The sequence below is a fragment of the Astatotilapia calliptera genome, chromosome 16 (genome assembly GCF_964374335.1).
Source record: "Astatotilapia calliptera chromosome 16, fAstCal68.1, whole genome shotgun sequence".
Taxonomy (NCBI): domain Eukaryota; kingdom Metazoa; phylum Chordata; class Actinopteri; order Cichliformes; family Cichlidae; genus Astatotilapia; species Astatotilapia calliptera.
Genome location: NC_137437.1, coordinates 27,182,844 through 27,205,116, shown reverse-complemented (window position 1 = coordinate 27,205,116; position 22,273 = coordinate 27,182,844). Strand labels below are relative to the sequence as shown.

Here is a 22,273-nt window from a genome sequence, read left to right as displayed (position 1 = left end):
GTCTAAGACATTAATAATTGCAAGGATTGCAAAGCATCTTTGCAATGCATGCTCATGTTGTTTGTAACAACAAATTAGCCTAAAACTGATGTTAATTCGGACTTATTTTAAAAACGTCTACAAAAACAGACGCGTTACAGCAGCTGAGCTAAAAAGAATCTTTGACGTACAGTTTTTATGATCTAATCTTGCTGGAATTTAACTAGATTAGGATTTTATAAGAACATTTGATAGCATAAAATGTGTGACAATACAGTGGAGAAAAGTCCTCTTTTGCACATTTTGTTTTCCTTCTTTGTGTCTTTTTTTTATACAAAGGAAGTATAACGCTGTTTCTGTCTATGTGCAGAGGGCCAAAATGAAAAAGAAATAAATCTTTAAACTTTTGAGGGGGTTTGAAAGCGCTTCAGATTTCTGTGTTGCTCCTCCAGAAAAGCCTGTACCAGAGCACCTTGTCCCTTGGTGATTGTTGACTAAAATGTTATTCTGTTTGTTTGATGCAGACTCGCACCTTATTTGCATATGTTTGAGTTATGAATACTACCACATGGGAGACTGTTTTACTTCAGGTTATGTTTTAATGAGTAAGTATGAAAGTAAACTCTTCTATTAGAGCTGTGTAAGTGTTGTCTTTGCAAGCATTCAAAACTGACAGCTGAGATATTTTCCCCACTGCTAGAACTTCCCTCAGCTGAAATAAGGGAATAACCTACTTTGTGTGGATGCAAGAGATGTTCTAAAAAAGGAATAGATGATCAGTAAGAATATATTACAGCAAGCTGTAGGATTACAATCCTGTTTTTTGTAATAATCAGATTTTATACCCTGTTTGTTTTTGTTTGTTTGTTTTTTACAAAGGTAGAACTGGATTTATTAGAACTAAAATAAGCGCTATAATACAGTGCAAGTGAGAAATGGCAAACTGTGGCACATTACAGGTTTAGGATTAAGTATAATCAGTTAATATTGTGGTAGTCTAGTCTAGTCTAGATATGCTTGGGCTGTCTACTGCAGTAATCAAAGATATGTCAGACCCAGGTCTTCATACTCTTATTTTCTCACTAAAAAAAAGGTCATTTAGAATGTTTTCACAACACAGTTGCAAAGTCTTTCAAGACTAAATTTTGTATAATGTGGTATGGGGTTTAGCTCAGGACGTAGAACATGTTATCTACTAATCAGGAGGTTGGTAGTTCAATGACTTGATCAAAGGGTGGCTGCTTGAAGGGTGGCTGATCCAGTCTGCATGCCAAAGTATCCATGGGCAAGATACTGAATACCAAGTTGGAATGTGAAAGTTAGATCGAAAGCACTTAGGTGTATATATAAAAAAATTAAAAAATGTTATCATGTTTGGCTTGACAAGAGGTGGAACTGAAGGTGGAACACTTACAGATGCAATGTTTTCACTGGGAGTGACCACAATGAAATACATTAGACATGAACACATCAGAGAGACAGTTTGGGCTGAGTGGTCTGGAGACAAAGTTAAGAGACACAAGACTGAAGTGGTTTGGACATGGGTAGAGGAGGGACAGGGGATATATATTGGACAATGAGTGTTTTAAATTGTGCTGCCAGGCAGGAGGAAAAAAGGAAGACCATAGAAAAGGTTCATGGATGTACTGAAGGACATGCAAAGATTTGGTGTGATAAAACTGAATGCTCGAGATAAAGTGAGATGGAGGAAGATCCACTGTGACTACCTCTAAAGGAAGCACCTAGAAGAAGTATGCTACATAAAATAAATATACAAACAAACAAACAAATAATGCAACAATATTAAAGCACAAAGAAGGAGTTTTAAGGAAAAAAAAAGTTCAGATGTTTAGTTTGATGTATAGGAGACACATAAGGTACACAAGGTTTACTGAGCCTGGATATAATTTATATAAGAGTTTGCAGTGATATTATAATTGATATATTTTTAGTATTTATAATATTTAGCATACTATAAATTAATAACATCATAATTGATGCAGTTAAACATAATCTTGAAATATTGTCGCACGTACACAAAGGCATATTCTGGTGATTTCAAAAAGAGCATTTGTAGTCCAAAGCTTTCAGGCGCTTGACTCCGTTTCACTCCGAACACTCTGGTCCGTGATTTCACGATAATCTCGTTAACGTCACAATCAGGAAGTGAGTGCGGAAATGCTCTCACAGCTGTTGCTTACTGCTGCAGATAGTTTACAGCCAGGTCTTGCATGTCACCAAGCAGCGTTTCTGTCAAGATGTTGAAGTCGGTCATTTTAATCGGAGGCCCCCAGAAAGGTAACTCTTTTCCTTGGCGTGTTTTCAAAGTCATTAACGTGTGTTTAAAGCAAGGCTAGGCTGCTAATGCTAACAGGCTGGCTGAAGTTGTTTTTATCACTGACGTGTCACAACGTGTCCCACGAACAAGAAGTAAAATCTTACCCATATAGCTTTTATACCCTAATATTTTATCACCACGTCTTGTAAACTATAGTCCAACCTGAGCACAGATTTTTTTTGGAAAACCCCCCAAAACTTTAGCTTGCCTTCCACTACTGATGCATTAATGTCATTCCCTCTCAGCAAGCGTGACAGTTATTTATAGAAAAGTATTTTAGATTACTTATTCTATTTTTTATTTTTTTTTAAGTAAAGTTTAATAATAAAGTTAATGGGTGTGTAATGAAAGGCTCTATAGCTCGGCAAGATCGTCTGTCTTTTATTTTATACTTAGGAGAAACCAGCTACATACATACAGTACCCTTTACTGTGTCTGCTTTGTATTCTTATCTTTTTAACGACTGAGCCCTCGTGATATGATTTGCTCAGATTTTTCCATTTTCAAACAGAAGATGGCATGCTTTGGAGGAACAGCCCAAAACAAATAATAAAATAAATAAAATAATACATAAAAAAAATAAATCATGAAAGATTGAAAGACAAAATTATAGAAGAGGACTGATATGTAAAGCACACAGAACAGAAGCTCGCAGAAGGCAGGCAAGAACAGAGTGATGATGACAGAATTGAGTGTGAGAGCATGGTGAAGGTGAAAGTGATGTAAAGAATAGACTACCAACCCAAGCACTCAGAACTGTAGGCAGATTAGTAAATGCAGATCTTCTCATGCATAAACTCCTTGTTATATAGTGATGACACAAGTGAGACCCTGAGCATTAAAACAGCAAGTGTCTTTCCGCTGCTGAAAAAATATCCTTAGATCCCACTGTTTCATATAATTACAAGCCAATTTCCAAACTCCTGGTTATTTCTAAAAGCCTTGAGGAAGTTCTTGCTCGTTAGTGTCTTTAGATTGTTGAAGGAAGAACATCTTAAAATAAGTTAAATAAATTCCAGTCGGGTTACCAACAAAACCACAGCTCTGAAACAGCTTTATTGGAGATTGCCAATGGCATTCTTATGCACTAAGAGAAGGGTGAACATTCTATTTTAGTCTTGCTTGACTTATCTGCAGCCTTTGTTCGTGCTACTCTTATTAATAGACTACAAAACAGGCTGGCATCACTGGTACTGCTTTCAAATGGTTTTCTTCATACTTATTGAACAGATACCTCAGAATTCATATTAGTCAATGTATGTCCACCTCTGAACCCCTCAGGGCTCAGTTCTTGGACAATTAATGTTTTCTTTCTATATGTTACATGTGCTTCTGCTTAATAGTTTAAATGGATTCTCCTATCATTTTTTATGCAGATGACACATAATTGTACTTTTCTGTCAAGCCCAACAACCTCAAGAGCCCCTCCTACCTCAGTGAATGCTTGCATCTCAAAAGACACTTGTTTGTCTTTTTAATTCACTTCAGAACTGGTACAAAAATGAAACCTGCTATTCAGTCGGAGTTAGAAAACCTGTCCGCCACTCTGACTTTAAAACTAGAGGTGACTGTGCTTTTGAGGTTGTTTTGCCTAAACTGTGCAACTGCCTTCCTCAGTCAATCAGGTTTGCTGACTCTATGACTCTAAAATTAGCTTAAAAGTAATTTTTAAAGGTTACCTTTCCCTTAATCTTTTCCTCTTTATTTTCAACTATAGTAAAATTGTGTGTATGTGTGTATGTTTGAATGAATGTCTAATCATGTTAGGTTGATTGTGTCTGTTTGTCTTAATGTTAACTTGTATATCTATCTGCTATGTGCGAGTTTAATTTGAACTGTTACGCACATGTAATCCTTTGTTTTGAAAAGTGCTATACAAATAAAGTTGTTATTATTATTTTTCTTAAAATATTCAAACACTGTTTTTCAGGCACAAGATTCAGGCCACTGTCATTTGAAGTGCCCAAACCCCTGTTTCCAGTAGCTGGTGTTCCCATGCTTCAGCACCACATTGAAGCATGTGCCAAGGTAAGTTTCATTTTAAAGTATCGGATTGTCACTAGTTTTGAAATGTTGGCTCTTGTTTGTTTTTTTTCTTTTTTGTAAGAGCTTAGTAATTCTTAAAATACTAAAGCAACTGTCGCCTCATTAGTAGTTGGTGTTGGGAATTTCTTGGCCTGTGTTTTGTGACAGACAGCACCCACAATCACTCTAATGCTGATCCTTTTTGTTTTCTTTTTTTATATATAGGTTCCAAACATGAAGGAGATTTTGCTCATTGGTTTTTATCAGCCAAATGAAGAACTGAATAGATTTCTGTTAAATGCACAGCAGGAGTTCAAAATTTCAATCAGGTAAACAGTGGAGCTGTTGGCTTTGCTTTTTTATAGAAAAATGTTTACATTTCCTGGGTATATCGATAGCAGCGACACGAGCTTGTGAGAATTAGGAGGATGTGATAGTTCAGTGTCAAGATTTAGAAATACATTTTGTATACGACACAAACCAGAACACCATTTTGATTCTGTTTGTCTTTAGTTATTCTTTTTTGTGGCAAATGTAATGCTTTACTTGCTACTGTGCACGCCCATTGCTAAATACCTGTAGATATTTCACTCTTCTTAACTCCTCACCACAGGTACTTGCAGGAGTATGCAGCCCTGGGCACTGGAGGGGGCATCTATCACTTCAGAGATCAGATTGTCTCTGGCAGTCCAGAGGCTTTCTTTGTGCTGAATGCTGATGTTTGTTCAGCATTTCCTCTTACAGAGATGCTCAGCTTTCAGAAAGAACACGGAGAACCAAACAGCTTTGTTATCCTTGGGACAACGGTAAAACATTATAATTAGTTTCTGGAACGTGAACTGTCGTGAAAGTAAAACTAGATTTACTTGGTTGGTTTTTCTTTGACTTTTTGACTACAATTAAAATGGTTATATTAGATCTTTTCTCTTTATAGAATTTGAGATTATGCTAAATTATATTGACATTTTCTCTAATTAGGCAAACAGAAAGCAATCCATGAATTATGGCTGTATTGTGGAAAACGAAGAATCGAACGAGGTATTTAACCATTTGGTCTTCCTAGACAGTTACTCTGTACTGCTGAAACTTAAAATTATGATTAATCTTTCTTTTTTGATATGTAGGTCTTGCATTATGTGGAAAAGCCAAGCACATTTGTGAGTGACATCATCAACTGTGGTATATACCTCTTTAACCCAGACATCTTCCAACATATTGGCGCAGTCTTCCAGAAGAACCAGCAGGACATGTTACTGTGAGTTGTAGCTGTCCCACTTGTTGGTATGTGCGTGGGAATGTGTGTGAATACCATTTACTCCATTTCTTTGTTTCTCTTCATTTGTCTTTTTTCCTTCCTTTCTCCTCCCTGCCATGTTTTCTGTCTCTTCATACAATCATCAGATATCCCTATGATGGGTAAGTGGGTATGATTAGGTTGCATGGTGTGGTTTTAGAGCACTTAGTGTATGGGGTGAGAATTCCTTGTGAATGCTACTTGTATCACTTTTCTGTGCACAGTGACATGGAAACAATATTTTTTTGTTTCTTAGATTTCATGGTCTGACATTTTGAGCACTGTTTACATTCAGTTCAGTTTTGTTTAGCTTAACACAAAGACTGGAAACTGGTAAAACAGCTCTTTGGATTTCTAGGTGAAAAAATGTCACTTAGTACTTTTCAGTCTGTACACAAGCCATAATTTAAACTCAGTTTACCATTGTTCTGTTGGTGTACCCAGGTTTTACTAATGACGTCCTAGCTGGACTATTTTAAGAAATAAATAAAATTATGCTTTGTGAAACAGCTCAAGATGTTGAAAATTAACTAAACGTATCAACAGCTATAATGTTATGTCAAAGATGTCTCTGCATTGTATTTAAAAGACATCTAGTAATGTTAGAATGCCAACCAGATTATTGTTTGCTTATCGTCGTTGCAGTCGTTTTGTCACATGACAACTGTAACGTCACCACAGCGCCATCCCCACCTTGAGTATACTTTCCACTTCTGCAAGTCTGCTAGGGCATGCTCAGGTCAGAGTCGTGCAGATTTTGTCATTAGACAGTGAGCACGATGGGTCTGTGCGGCCTTCTGTGTGTCTGCCTGTTGTTCACGACCATGCCAAGTCATCCACGGAGATTTTACATTATAGTACGCCAACTACTCATGCGCTGCAGGCTTCAAAGAGGTATAACAGGAATCACTGCTCAGCTGTCAGATCTCCTGCTGTCCATGTCGGTGTCTGCAGCGGAGTATAAACGAGCCTTTATACTGACACTGAGCGCATGCCAGACTTGCTGCATTCTTCTGCTGAAATATGCGTGTCACCACTCAGATAAAACCTCTGCATCAGCACTGCTATAAGAGTAGAAAGAATTGAAACCAGAAAAAAAAGCAACACAAAGTTTTCTTCATAAAGTCTTATCTCCTTTTGCAGCATCTCCCCTTGTATAATCTGGGAATCCCTGAGCACCTGATATATACTGATACATCACTGATCGAACACTGGTGTCTTCAATCCAACTGTGCCAGAGTTACAAAAAGTCAAAAGGGGCACAAAAAACTGAAATGACTCAGGCCGGCAGTTGTGATGTCGCTTTTCAGGATGGTGACAAGGGCAGGTATAATTAGGCTTTTAGTCTGGCCTGTGTAATACCACATTTCGCCTCTAGATAGGATAGTAAATTCATCTAGCTTCTGTTCTGCCCATATTTTTCCCTACTGTCTTTGACCTCTAGTCAGTCATGTTGAAGGACTAGCAGGCAGTGAATGAACCAGTAAACACAGTAAACTGAAGCTCTTGGCAAGAGCAAGATTAACAGGAGCCAAGATTTTGCTGCTGCTGACTTCAGTATGTCCTAGAGATTAAAGAAGCTTAACTAGCCTCAGATCAAGAGGTACCATTGCCTGCTTTTATGAAACATCGCTAACCCCTCTAGTGTAGAGCACTACATAAAGCATCTGTAATGGAGGATAATGTTCATATTTAATAAGAATGGTTATTCAGTCCTCTTACCTTTTCCAGGAGTAGTTGCAAATTTATAGAGTATAGACAAAATGCAATTCACATCCATATGCGTAGGTTTAAAGAAACATCTACACTATTGTAACCTGCTCTTCTGAGGAACTGCATTTTGAAATGATCGGTTTATTTATTTATTTTTTTAAAGAGGCTCAACACATTTAGTTGTCTCTATAGTTTCTGCTGAATAAGCTAGAAAAAAACTATAATCGAGATAGTGAAGCTTCATGTCAAACTGATACAGATGTCTCACTAGAAGACTTGCTTTTTATAATATAATAATATGCATGTGGACTGAGTGTACCCTGCTATTTCACAGAAGCTACAATAAAACATGGGATCAATATATGTTTTGTTTTTTTTAATACAATCTTTGATACTTTTTCAGTTTGTTTTCACTGTACAGTAGCTGACCTAACAAATACCACACCAAGGACACTTGAAATATATTACAACAGGTCAAACCGCGCTTTGCATAATTCACCTGCTAACATCAATAGCACTTAAATCAAGCTGGGCACTGAATCAGCAAAATTGTTGAACACATCAGAGATACTTGATAGAAATAAGAAGGCTTTTACTGCAGTCTCTTGGGGACCGCTTCGCCTCTAACCACACCCCCTCCTTCTTGGTAAAACTTCGATTATGGGTGCAATCCTTTAAAATATTCTTTTCATCAATATTTAACACTCTGTTTCATCTCAGGGCTCTCACAATACACTATGCCAGAGACCCTGATTAGTATGGAACACATAGTCTCTTCTACTTAAGTTTTGGATCACAACTAGGTAATCAGCTTTGGTTTCAGCCCAGCACTGACACCATCAAAGATAACAGTGATGCATTTTAACTCGGTGTTCTCATTTGACTCTGCAGGCTGGATAGTAGGGCAATAAATTCATGTTTTCTTAAGAGACTTTAGAGGTAATGAGAACCGCTGGGTTGTTGTTGTTTTTTTCTTTGGTTTTTTTTGTACACAACTAAATATTTGAAGAATCTCAATAGCTACTCAAGAACAGGAGGAGTGAAAGGGGAAAACGGGATGTAATTCTCATTTCTTTATTCACCTTTGGCAAGAAAAAGGAATGTGATAAAACTTCACATTTTGTATATGTGAATTGTTTATTTGATGTTTGGAGAGAAAGCTGAACCTGATCATCAACGACCAACTCTGGTTATAAATAGGTGTGCTTGGTCTGCGCTGCAACATTGGCATGCAAGTCATCAGTTTTCGTCTTGGTGAGCAGGCAAGGCTTGGCCACAGCTTTAGGTTATGAATTCTGGAAAACTTGTCACCTCATTTTTTCCAAAATTCAGAAAATATACGGTTTCAGCTGACACTCGAAAAATAAAGTTTCGTTCAGTTGAGGGTAGTTTATGCCGATTCTGTCTTGAATTTAATTCCAGCCTCAAGCTTTGTGCACAATATTTTAAAAAATGGGATTTGTAACTCTGTGCGACTGATGATCTATTTCTGGCAGAGAGGAGCCAACCAACGGCTGGCACCGAGCTGAGGCCATCAGGCTGGAGCAGGACATTTTCACTGCCCTGGCAGGACAGGGAAAACTCTACGTATATAAAACCCTCAGCTTCTGGAGCCAGATTAAATCTGCAGGGTGAGTGAATGTGTCATAAATGGTGTCGCATTCAAGAGAGCATAAATTTGATACTGCAACCCTGAATGTCAAAGAATATGGGAGACACTGGACTTGCATGCATATAGGCTCCAAAGCTTGTTGAAGTACAACTTATTTCTTTGACACAGAGAGTGAGTTTTTATAGTTGTTTATACAGTCCATGTAGACTCACCAAGGAAGTCTTTGTGCAGTGTGATTATGCTATAAGCTGTACAAAAATGTAAATTACCACCTTAAATGAAGAGACTCTTGATTTATACTCATTTATTTATTTTATTTCTTTTATTTATTTTCCCCCCTCAGGTCTGCAATTTATGCCAGTCGATTGTACCTCAACCAGTATCACACAACTCATCCTGAAAGACTGGCGTCAAATAAGGAGGGAGGCCCCAAAATAACTGGTACAATTTATTAACTTCCTGTATCTTTTTTTTCCTTCCTCATAATAACACAAACAAATCTATTTAGACATGCTTTCTTTTCCTTTCTCCAGGTAATGTCTATATTCATCCTACAGCTAATATTGATCCCACAGCTGTGGTAAGGGTTTTCCTTATACGCTTTAAATAGAAATGGCATGTCCTGTTAACAGCAGAGCCTCATATTAAAAATTTTGTACTGCATTTAACTCTAAAAAAGAGAAGAATGTGCTTTTAGATGGTCTGATAAGTTAATTTGGTGTTACTAGTTGAAATGGTACAGATATTATCTCACGCAGTAATTTATTTTCTCTTTGCAGTTGGGTCCCAACGTTTCCATCGGCACTGGAGTGACTATCGGCGCTGGTGTCAGAGTTCGAGAATCTATCATCCTCCATGGTGCAAATTTACAGGTGACTGCCTCTGAATATAAAGTACACTGTTAGAAAAAAATCATGCGTGATATCGATACTGATATGGACTGGGTAACGTGTTAGGAATGAAAGGATGACAGGTTGGAAATGAAAGTGATCAACTTACAGAGGGTTGTATTCAAAGACACCTGAAAGTCAGAAGTGGAAAAAATGACGTGACAGTCTATTTTGCCAAAATTTAATTGCAACTCAAAATGGTACTCAGTAGTTTATGTGGCCCCTGCGTGCTTGTATGCATGTCTGGCAATATGGGCGCATGTTCCTGATGATGAGGCAGATGGTGTCCAGGGGGATATCCTCCCACATCTGGACCTCAGCGTCACTGAGCTCCGGGACAGTCTGAGGTGCAATGCGGCATCGAATGGACCGAAACATGATTGGATTTAGGTTGGGCGATCATGGGGGCCAGTCGGTGGTATGACCTCCTTCATTCTTTAGGAATTGCCTGCATACAAACTGCCACATGAGGCCATGCATTGTTGTGCACCTTCTCCTCTTTGCACAAAGGAGCAGATGCCGGTGCTGCTGATGGATTAGGAAGCTTCTACGACCCTGTTCAGCTCTCCTAGAGTAACTGTCTATCTCCTCCATGCTCTTGAGGCCCTGCTCATAGACAAAGCAAACCTTTTAGTAATTGCATGTCTTCATGTGACTTCCTGGGGGAGTTGGACTACCTATGCAGCCCCTGTAGGGTCCAGGTATCGCCTCATGCTACCAGTGGTGACACTGACCCTACCTGAATACAAAACTACAGTGAAAAAATAGGAAGTAAGGATGTTGTTTCATCACTGCTTCTTTTCTAGTGCACCTGTTGTTAATTTCATTAAGACGAAAGCACCTGAAACTGATTAACAACCCTCTCTGCTACTTAACTGACCAGATCAATATTCCAGAAGTTTAACTGACTTGATACTCTGATTTAAAAGCGTTCCTTTAAAGTTGAGCAATGTAATTTCCAATTCCCTGCTCAACTTGCTTCACTTCATCAGACATGTCTTGCTTGGCATTATACTAAACATCAAACTAATTGACATGGAGGTGAATTTATCTGAAGTGATCAGCTTTACATTTTATCCACACTTCAGCTGTGACCTCTCTGAAATTTATCTTTACTCATCTGTCACACTAGAAATATCGTCGCATGCACCTCACACAAAGATGTCATTTTTAACGATTTTGAGGCCGGAATAATTGAATCCCACACCTCCAGCGATGACTGGCAGCCTTTTAAAATGAATTTATACTGCTGGTGACTTATTGGTTTTCATTGTGCATTGCCTAGAAGAACAATTTGTAATTTAAGCAATACTTACAAATCATCACTACCTGTTGTAATACTCACTGCTTTTTTCCTCTCTTCATGTTTGAACAATCTCTAATGGAGGAGTGATGCTTAAAGTGGAGTTTCAGGGCTTCCAGGGACTAATGACCTATAGCCAAGGGTTCCGCAAAATAATCAAGTGTAAGATGGGGACCACATAGGAAAAGAAAAAGAGCATATTCCACCCTCTATTCTTATCTATATTATCTCTGAGAGCCAATAGAATCACTGAATTGATTGTTACACACTATGGTCAGGTATCCTTGGAATACGTGACCTCATATCCCCCCGTCTCCCCCAGAATTTGGAACACCTGTATTAAAGCAGATGTGGAGACTTGAAACACAACAATTACCTGCTGAAGGCTTCCCGATTTTTCACTAACTTCCGTTCCCCCTCTTCCACAAGGATCACTGCTGTGTTTTGAACAGCATTGTGGGATGGGATAGTACCATTGGCAAGTGGGCAAGAGTAGAGGGAACCCCAAGTGACCCAAATCCAAATGATCCCTATGCAAAGATCGACAGCGAGACACTCTTCAGAGAAGGAAAACTCACCCCCTCAATTACAATTCTAGGTAAGCCTGCTCTGACTTGAAATTATATATCTGTTCAAATATTGTGTTCGGTATATTGTTCTGAGAAATGAAGTTATTGGAAAGAAAGCAATACCTAAGGCCCAGTTCCTGCATGTATTTGAATAGTTATTTAAGATATTTGTGAATAAGCTTGTAAATCACAGGTAAGGCACTTTGAATGAGGTGGTATGCAAATTAAAATTCTCTAATTGTCACACTTGTTTTTACATTTCAGTAAACTGTGGCTAAAAAGAGCTACACAAATGATGTTAGGGAGTGATGTGAGAGTCAGCACAGCAATAAACTGTCTTTGTCCTTTGCAGAGACTTAATACTGCCTTGCTTTGTCTCCTCAGGTTGTAACGTGACGATCCCCTCTGAGGTGATTATACTGAACTCAATTGTCCTCCCACATAAAGACCTCAACCGCGGCTTCAAAAACCAAATTATTCTCTAGTTAATCTTCCTCACGCTTCTGTCCACTTATTGTCACTGATGAAGGATGCTGCTGCCCAACTGCTGGCTCTGTCTCTGAGTTACTGTATATAAGATGTCAGAAATGAATATATGGAAGATTCATTTCATAGTTTTGAAAGATAGATTTTTTTTTTATATATATATTTGTCCTCGAGCCTTTATGCAACATTGAGTGTCAGCAACATTAGAGAGAGGCTAATCATGCATGTTGATTCACCTTGAAAGGTTCCGTCATGCCAGAGGTTTTATATTGTTTTTACTTATTAAATTTACCGAACTGTAAAATTACCGCAGACACTAATGTAATGTATGTAGTTGGATTTAATATGATGTAAAAAATTAAATAATAAAAAAAAGAGTTTATAGATAACACATATTCTGTTTCTCAAGGGCATCCTTGACAAACGTGAACTGTTACTTCAACATGAGACGGGGAATTATTGGAAAATAAAAATCACTGGCTACCAACTGTGGTTAATTTTAAGAAGTGATTATTTTTCCGGAGCGCTGATTAAAACCTTTTAGCAGCTTCATTGTTAGTCTAAAGAATTGTCTGCCATCAAAATAAATCAGCAGACTTGAGATTTACATTGCAATCAAGCAATGTTGCCTTTGGAAATGTGAATTTTGTGGGAGTGGGGTGCTTTTCCCAGCAACACGAGATACTTAAATTGTGCAATCACTGAAGAAACTCTTCCAGTTTATGTATACAGCACATTAACATTTACTTATTAGGCACCCATGATCACTTCGGTACTTTTGCTTTAATTATTACAATGAGAGTGTCTATCGAGAAAGTCTAAACTCTGATACTGGAAGTTCTTTATAATATATTTTAATCAAATCTGTTTTGCACATTTGAGCATACTTTTTTTTTTTTTTAGTCATGGTGGGTTGGTGTCAGGTTTTACATGCTTTTCACTGTTAATTCAGGTGCCTTAGAGCTTCAAAAGACTCAGCCCAGTTGATGATTATCCCACCAAGAGGATAAAAACACTATAATGAGGCCCTGTAGCCTGGGATGAGGCAAATCTCCATGTTCCCCAGATGAAAGGCAGTCCTAAAATTCATTAGATCAAATAGGTTTTCCACTCCCATAACAGTAAAAATTTACAATTTATTTATGCAGAGAAGTACTAGCAGTTATAGAAGTAGTAGAACTTGTATGGCTAAACTGCAGTATTACTTACCAAACATCTAACAGCATGCTTGTCCAGCTTTTCTTTTCTTTTTTCATTCTGCCTTTGGGGAGAAATGGCTTGTGTGTGAGCAGGGAAACCGTGTTAAAACATGTCTAAAATATACAGGACAGAGTGACAGAAACCATCAGGTGGGAAAGGCAGCAGAGGTGACATGTGACAAATCCTCCCTGCTCGGGCTAAATGAAGAGCATTTCAGTGTGGTGAGTCAGAGAGCATAGTGTGTGTGCTCACCTTTTTCAGTCAACATAGATTTTTAGAAGTGGGTATTTAAACTCCTCTGCTCTTATGTCTTTGTTCCCTGTATGTTATAATTATTGTCATCACCACTGTAACCTCCACTTGGAAATGAATACTGATTCAAAGACTGTCCTTCTATCAATATAAATAGATAGAGATAGATAAATATATAGATGATAGATGAATATTTCATTATCAGGAGAACAATAATGTTTGCTGAGGAGCTGCTGTATATACCGTACTTGGTCATCCTCTTCATTTTCATGCCAGCCCTTGTTACTAGCTGCTTCCACAATCTGACCAGCCACTCTCGTGCTACATGTTGTGGTTAACAGTTGGGTAGTACAGTGTGTCTTTAGTAAATAAAGCATGAGGAAAGCTTAAGTGTCTCTATTAGCCTTTAGAAAGTCTCCACTGGATGGATCCAATCTGTATTGTACTGGTGGGTTAAAATGCAGAATTTGATTCATGAATCACGACTTGTGTCTATTACAGACATGTGAGGTATTCATATAAGGTGATACTCTGATCTAAACAGATGACACTAAGTAGATCAATTACAATTAACTAGATGCTTACACATCAATTTTAAACAAATAGATTTTTTTTTTTTAAATAATACATTTTTGGAGCTAATGACTTTGAGTGTACAACTTCCACAGTTCTGACTGTTTCTATTAGAGGCCAGGTTAGTGAAGTGCTTGTCTCCTTGTCAAGATCCATTGAGCAGCCATTGATCTGCTGGCTGGTGACATCCAATTCCAGTGCCTCACTTCCTGCCAGTTTGAGACTAGACTCGCGTGTGTCCTGCGTGTGCTTCAGTGCTTACGATGCTGAATGTTTCTCGCTGCTGAGCTCTTTGAACCATATTTAATTTCCGGTGACCCCTTCAAAAAGTGAGAGTCGAATCTTCGAGTTTTTCAGGGCAGCCCTTCCTTGAAAGACCATGATCTGCTGTATTCAGTAAAGGTTTGCAGGAATTTAATTATTATAATATGACTTAAATTAACTTGGGTGAGTGATGAAACGTTTCTCCCACTGAAAATGCTACGTCCAGATGAACAGAATCAACTTTTTGGGACTTAAATTAATGTTTATTTGTGTCTTAAGCAAACTCTTTGCAGCTTTAGATCAGGACTCACTGAAATTGCTCATACATGTCTTTGTGGACCTTACTTTGTGCACTGATATGCAGACATGTTGGAACAGCAAGTGGTCATCTCCAAACTTCAACAAAGTTGGGAGCATGAAATTGTCTAAACAAAAACAAACACCTTGATGTGCTGAAGCATTAAAGAGTTTCCTTTTAGTGGAACTAGAGGGCCCAGGGATGCAAAATGTAGCTCAGCCTCTATTAATGTAACAAGCCCAAGTTTCAGATGCAATTAAAATGGATAGCATAAGCCCCAGGTTTTAATAATATGTAATATGTGATGATGTATGACAGTAATAATAGCCAAAATAATAAAAAGATAATTCCCACAAGCTGTAGTATTTTTCCAATCTTGGTAGCAAGGAGGCATGCAAAGACAATGGCAACGATGCATGTCAAATTCTGCACGTTTCTTCACGTACACATCAATATTAACATCAACATACACATTACAAAGGTTTGATTTTGAAAAAACAAAACTACCAACTGAGATGATGGCCCGTAACCTTAGTGGACAAACTTAATGTCCACTGATATGAAAGAATAAACAATGAAATCAGCTTCACTGGTCATTGTTTGCTTTCAGATACTCTGAATGTGTGTAGGGGGTCTAACAGTGGGAGCTAGACCAACTTTGGGCAAAGGTCCAGGGATGTTTCCACTTGAGAGGACAGGTGAAGGGTTTGCATGTCAGTACACTGAAAGGAAGATGCCTAACAGAAGCCTAAAGGATTGACAAATGAGCTGTCAAATAGAAACTGACATCTCACGGTGCTCAAATTCATACGGTAAAGAAAAACAGGATTTGGCTGTCATGCATCGCCGGTGAATGCTAATGTTTTGCTAAACTGTGCTCTGAGAACATCCAAGCCCACCAGTTCCCCGAAGAGGTGTAAAGAGGGCATTTTTGTTCTTACTCAGCAGACGTGCTGTGTTGTAGAAATCTTTCGTTTTTGACTTTGAAAAATGCATTGTAAAACAAACCAAAACATAACAGAAAGTCAGACAATAAACTTGTCTCAAACCTCAAGATTTAAAGTTACATTTGTTACAAATTTTACAGCATTTGTTTTCAACCCCTTGCGGAAACTGATTTGATATCTTTTTTTCCCGCTTATAAATAAAATGCTGCTTCTCCTGTTGAACAACCAGACATATACTATAAATCCTCTCTTATCTTTTATGTGTTAGGCATATTTTCCCTTTTGCACTTTAGGAGGACAGCTTGTTTAATGCAGAAAAACTAATAAAATACCTTACACTGCAAAAACAAAAATGAATGTGGACATGAAAATATAAAAATATTATACCATATGCATGACATCCAACTTACAGAGTCTTGAACAAGTGAAATGATCATTTCATATTCTTACTTTATTTTTTCAGAATGATTTTTCAAGATGTGTCCTTGAAGGTGCCTTAACAAATACACACAAGCTGCTCATTTCAGCCTCTGCAGGGCACACTGAGTCAGGATTTAGCAAGATAAATACAGCCTCTATAGATTTTTGCTCAAATGTTGACAGTCTGACTAATACGGCTGTGATTCATACCTTTGTGGCACCACATAACAGTATTTTTCTTTTAAAATCTGCCTGGTTGTCACAGTGATTCCACTCCACCAGTTGACAGCTTTAACTGGACTTTAAATGTAGCTTTTAGATACTGCTCTGAAAACATAAATTCAGCAAAGTTGCTCTGCAGTTCGATGATGTTTATAGTTCCATTTGTGTTTTTCTTTTCTCTGTATGCTTTGTGAAGTTTAATACAGAGAGGTTGAGCCAAGTCTGAATCCCTACATTGAAACAGTCTTAGTTCCACTTCTCTCACCAGGCTGAACTTTCATAAACTTGGCTGCTGTCTCTCCAGCAAAGGATTTACCACAATGTCTATTCCACAATATTCTAATTTTTGCCTCATAACTTTTGCACTGTCCACTTCCTGCTGCCGTGTGGGACTAATAAAGGTTATCTTATCTTATCTTATGAAATAAAATTGCAATTGCATAAACTCCCCACCCCCCCTTTTTTTTTTTAACTTGTAGAGTACAGTTTTGTGAAACGCTTTTATTGCAATGCACAGACACTGCATTAGTTAACCTTTCTTCAAAGTACTGTTGAGGATCTCTTTATAATTGAATAAAAGAAATTCTGAGATATTGACAACAGCAAATCAAATGCAAAACCACAATGATACTCATTTGACAAGTGGAAGTAGACAATAGACTGTACATAAAAGATGGACATAGCTTCTGGTTGTCAAGCAACTTAAATTAAACAATCCTTTCATTGGCCGACAGAGGGCAAGAGCTGTGGTTGATTAAACATGTCTAGTTGTGGAAAATAAACAGTGATTGCTCCCCTGCTGTTAATACCGACTTTCAGGTTTCAGCCATTATGTTAATTATAGAGTGAAAAAGAAGGATAAAGTATGGTATTCATTACTTTGTGATTAAGAAGTTGACAGTCTATGAACATGCATTATATATATATATATATATCAGCCTTGAGACGGCTGCTTTTATGCAGGGTGACATTAATATTGCCCAAATGAGCTGTTGGAGTCCGTTGTAGACCTGCATTTAGAGCTGCTGGGACAACCAGAAGGGTACTAATGTCCTGGAATAGCACTAAAGTAACAAATACTGATCAGGTTTGCAGACCACAGATAGTAAAAAAACAATGTTTACTTTTAAGAGAATAGTGTATTTAGTGTATATAATTATTTTGTTTTCTTTGTTCTTTTTAAATGCACTGTTTGCTTTTTGTCAATTTTTACCAGTGAATCATTAAGATGACCTTCAAGAATGTGGTGGATGTAAGCCACATTTTAATCGTGTTTACAGACAAAATGATACACAAACACACATGCAAGCAAACACTATCATAACCACAACTTCCCAAGCATTCAAATGTTTCAAAATACATGAACTGAATAGAAAATAATAAGGTAGAATAACAGAGAAGGAACAAAGAAGTACAATTTGTATTTAAGGAATCTTACCAGTACCTTGCTGAAACTATACCACGAAGATTTCTCAAGACAAAAGGGGGTCCAACCTCGTTCTAGTAAGACACACCTAACAAACTGGCTGCTGAGTACAGCTACTGATCACATGACTAAGTTGCAACACACATAAACTAAACTAAACAGGTAAAAAGATTGAGCCCTCTGGGACCCCCGAATGCCATGATAGCAGCTAATGAAGTAAAATTGTTAATAGTAACTGTAAATACTCTGTTTGATATGTAGGATGAGAACAATTTCAGCACCTTTCCACTAACATCAGCCTCATTTCTAAGTCTTTTGAGGAGAATTGTATGGTCAGCTGTGTCAGATGCTGCAGTCAGCTCTAGTAAAATAAGAACAGTAAAACTACCCGAGTCTGCACTCTTTAAAATGCCACAACCCTAAGTAAAAAGGGGTGTTTTTTTCTAAAGTGTCCACGTCGTTGGCTTCGATTATCTCTAAAAGGTAAAAGAGATAATTGGTAAAAAAAAGAATTTTTGAAAGTAGAGGTAATTTGGAGATTGGACAGTAGTTATGAGAAAGAGTTGGGTCTAAATCTGTTTCCTTTCAAAGAAGCTGAATACTGTTTAAAATAGTCTGGGACATACCTGTATAAAATAGACTCCTTTATAATGTTGTGATGCCCAATTTGCATGTTGTTAATTATGCTGGACTGAGTGTCCTTCAGTAGGGATAGAAATGAGCCATTGGGACCCAGTGATACCTTAAAGCTTTCCAGCAAAACCTTTCCGAGTCTGCAGTGAAGGTGCCACAGACAGCAGGACTGAAAATAAGAAGACCCTCATATAAAGTCAGTGGACTCTCTCCACCTCCACTTGCTCTTACATTCTCCATGATGACAGCTGCTGCAACCCTTTTGCCCAAATCTTGTTTAAATTCACTTACTCTCAAGAAAAAACCAACATCTTTCCTTTTTTTCTCTATTTTTACTCATGTTCTCTTATCCGTTTGATAGAAAATAATAAACTGTAATATAATGTCACAGAATTTGTGTGTATACCACAACTTCCAGCTATTTTGGCAGCGTACCTATAACAGGCTGCCTGCCTCAGTTCTGAAGGAATATCCACATCTACATGTGGCCAAGTTTCAGTTTCAACTTTACAACAGCTTTGGCAGTGACTGATTTCATCAGCAGCCATTTGTGCTTCCTGAGCTCCAGCTCAGCATTAAGCTTCTGGGTTTCTTTAAAAAAAGAAACCCAAACAAACCCACACCTCTGAGCTCTTAGCAGAGAGAAAAAAGTCACTAAATACAGTAAAGGTAAAATGGATGAGTTCAGTGAAATAGTTGTTTTTCTTAGAAGCAGTGAAGTAAGTGAGGCACCTTGTCCCACAGCAGTGGTCTTCTGTTTGACTTTGCTGGAAGGTGTACTGTTAATTAGTCCACCCCAAGTCCGCCCTCCCTTATTTTGTTCCTTTAAGCAGAAGTTTGCTAATATTACATCATTTAATTACTGGAAAAGGTTTCTGGTAGAATGTCCTTATGTGTCCCTATGAACTGTGCTGCCCTATATCAATGGATTTCTAATACACTGAGCTGTTCTTACTGATGTTGTGAATTTTCCCTTAATTAACATAAATTTTAGGTCAGGCAAGCTTGGACTAATATATTTCAAGCAAGGCGGCAACAAAATCATTATCTAGTCATGCTATCTATTCATGCTCAAAAAATATCTTGAATTTTTATTATTTTTTCTATTTATTATCTATTTTATGTAGCATACTGATGTGATGTGGCGTCAAACAAACATAAAAACAATCTTGCAAATAGCTTATGCAGTAGATCTACATACAGACAAAGGCCAAAGCCTCTTCCTGAAGATATTTTCTCTCACTTTATAAGTTCTGTAGAGGTAACAATCACTAACACATTTTCCTCTTGTTTGATATTATGGCCCTAGCAGACCTGCAGTGGTTTCACTTGTGTGGGTGTGTGGTTTTGCTCTCTCCTTCTTGTCACAGACACCAGCCTCTTTCTTGTGGAGCTGAAATGTGCACACCTGAAGCTTCACTCAGCAATCAGCTCTTGTAGCTAAGCAGAGGAAGAGGAGACGGTAAAAAAAGTCTTTTCTCTGTCTGTGTTGAGTGCTCTTTTTTCCCTCCCTCTTCTTTAAACTTATTGACTTGTTCCCAGCTTCTGAGTTTTATTGTACCATTTCTTTCTGTTCTTGGTTGTAATATTGACTTGGCTTTCATTATTAATGATAATCCTCTGTTTTGTTCCCAGTTCTAGCTCCCTGCCTCTTTCTCCTGGACACTTATACTGTTACTTCCCCACAACCCCTAGACTGAGGAAGGTAACACTACACTATAGCAGGAAAGAAGGAAGGAAGAAGAACGTTTGACCACAAAAAAGTGACTGACTGACTTTTCTTTAATCCAAGTGTAAAATCCCATTCCCTAACATTGGAATGTTTATATCCCACCAGCCGGCTAGCTGCAGTGTTCCTGATTCAGTCTCTGCTTTGCTTCGTTATGTTTGCACTTATATACAAATCTGCATTACTGCACACTAAGGACTTTTCAAAAGCCACGGTCACACGAGGTAATGTGCTCGCCCACTCGTCATGTTCACTGAAGACAAATAAATGGCTACTTGAGTATCAGCTGGAAGGCTCCCAAACACCAGCCTTTCTGTTTATGCCCTTTAAAAAAATTTTGCAGCATAATGTACACTATAAAATTTAATAATTAACAGTATAAAATGACATTTTCTTCCAATTGTGAACTCAAAGTCACAAAAGGACTTTGAGGGTAAAGATGATAAATCTGGGTTGTCATCTTAAAAAGTGGAATTTTGGTACCTCAGAGATGTGCCTGAGGATGTGGATTAGTGGCACACAAGCTGCAAATCTCACAGGACCCTGACCTGCCATATCCCTAAAACCTTCGCCCTTTCTCACTGAAAGTGATTTCAATACCTGCTGTCGTTGCTTCCCATATTAAAAAGCTGCCAAACCAGCCCAGTTTTTCTAAGAAACAGGGCGTAGTAAACCTTTATCCCACACTGATAAATGAAGGTCTTACCTGGCAGGTGTTATTTGGTATAAACTGCTAGCCCCGTTCTACTCAGTTCAGTACTAATTAACTGTACACGGTTTATGTGAAGTTAAAGGACTACATGTGTAGTCTTGCTGAGAAACTAATCCAAGTGCAGGCAAACATGAAAGCATAGATACATACATGCTTATGAGTAACCACTGACAGTTGCTGGAGAGTAGAAGGGCCAAGCAGCTATGCAGCCAAGAGAAGGCTTTATAATGTGGGGCTGGAAAGCTTCTTGATTTATGCAGTTTGGTAGATGGTCCAAATGTATCCTCCTGCAATATTTATTAGACATGCACACCATCACTCTACATTCTGACTGCAATAGTGGTGGGTGGACAGAACACTATGCATAACATTGCATAATGTAAGGCTGTCACATACTAATGGAGGATGGCAGTGTGATTATTTGCATCATTTCCATAAAATCATAATTTTGCACATTCTGTACATCTAAGATTAAAGCATCTGAGAAACACCCTGTCCTGGGGGTGGGATATTTGCTTCTGCTGTGCTGGCAGCAGCTGTCAGACAGCTCCTGCATTAAAATAGACTTATGTATATTGATGCCTTGTCAAAGTATAGTTATGTTCAGTAACACATCAGCTTCCCTTCATCTGAGTTAGCTGGTTACCAAACTAGAGCGAAACACATGTTGTGCAGTTGGAATAATGTGTTCCATGCAGTTGTCTACTGGTAGAAGTGAGCGATTAAACAAAAGATGTTATCTTTGATCTTCCATTATGTTCAAAATAAGCTGAAAATGAACCTATAAGTGGTTATAGAATAAGATATGACTACCTCTGAGACTAGAAAGAGATTTGAAAAACGTTTTTTGCACTAAAATATGCTAAAACAATGCTATATCTACATTCACTTTTAAGTTGTCTCTGTAGAAATTATACTATTTGAAAACTGTAAAATAGTTTTCCCCCCCCAACAGCTCTCCAGAACTCAAGTTCTTGAAATGTGGCTGAGGCAACGATCAGTGCACACACACAAACACATGTACACACAATAAAAGTAGTAACAAAATGTCCTTCCTGTCATTGATGTGAACACCTGTTCCCTAAACTGGGATTTCTGTTCAAAATTAATCTTCTCAAAGATGAAGTTAAAGGGTGCGTTTCTTTGTCCCCAGTAGAGGGCACTGTGGATATTCATTAAGGCCGGGCATGTCTCTCGTGTGTGTGTCTGTGTGTGACCACCCAATGATTACAGTGTTTGAGCAAAGCTGTGTAGACTTTGGTTGACTTTGTGAGACCAAGTAAGCAAGGTGGAGGGTTGCATTTACTTTTAGTGTTCTCCCTACACCTGTAAGTCCAGGAAAAACATATAAAATAATAAAGATCATATTTTTTTAAAGATCACAAAAC

General features: G+C 38.1%; 1 protein-coding gene and 1 long non-coding RNA gene across 3 annotated transcripts; both read left to right on the top strand.

Moving 5' to 3' along the window:
• The first annotated feature begins 2,119 nt into the window (after nt 1-2,119).
• gmppaa (GDP-mannose pyrophosphorylase Aa) lies at nt 2,120-12,696 on the top strand. Of its 2 annotated transcripts, XM_026145294.2 has the most exons (13): nt 2,120-2,277; nt 4,248-4,345; nt 4,568-4,671; nt 4,956-5,148; nt 5,321-5,380; nt 5,467-5,597; nt 5,744-5,758; nt 8,846-8,980; nt 9,305-9,402; nt 9,495-9,541; nt 9,741-9,833; nt 11,584-11,752; nt 12,108-12,696. In XM_026145294.2, the coding sequence occupies exons 1-13, from the start codon at nt 2,211-2,213 to the stop codon at nt 12,206-12,208; spliced, it is 1,311 nt and encodes a 436-aa protein (XP_026001079.1). In that variant the 5' UTR covers nt 2,120-2,210; the 3' UTR covers nt 12,209-12,696. The 2 variants fall into 2 exon arrangements, with proteins under 2 accessions (XP_026001079.1, XP_026001080.1); XM_026145295.2 differs by lacking the exon at nt 5,744-5,758.
• A 4,459-nt stretch (nt 12,697-17,155) lies between these two features.
• Nucleotides 17,156-20,458, top strand: LOC145421084 (uncharacterized). The gene is made up of 2 exons (XR_013902374.1): nt 17,156-19,906; nt 20,080-20,458. It is a non-coding gene; the product is annotated as an uncharacterized LOC145421084 (long non-coding RNA).
• Nucleotides 20,459-22,273: the final 1,815 nt, after the last annotated feature.

Excerpts from the sequence above, each read along its gene's own strand:
- gmppaa (XM_026145294.2), top strand. The coding sequence starts at position 2,211 with ATGTCACCAAGCAGCGTTTCTGTCAAGATGTTGAAGTCGGTCATTTTA. Across the intron at positions 8,981-9,304 it reads AGCCAGATTAAATCTGCAGG|GTCTGCAATTTATGCCAGTC; the intron begins GTGAGTGAATGT and ends TTCCCCCCTCAG. Across the intron at positions 9,542-9,740 it reads ATATTGATCCCACAGCTGTG|TTGGGTCCCAACGTTTCCAT; the intron begins GTAAGGGTTTTC and ends TTCTCTTTGCAG.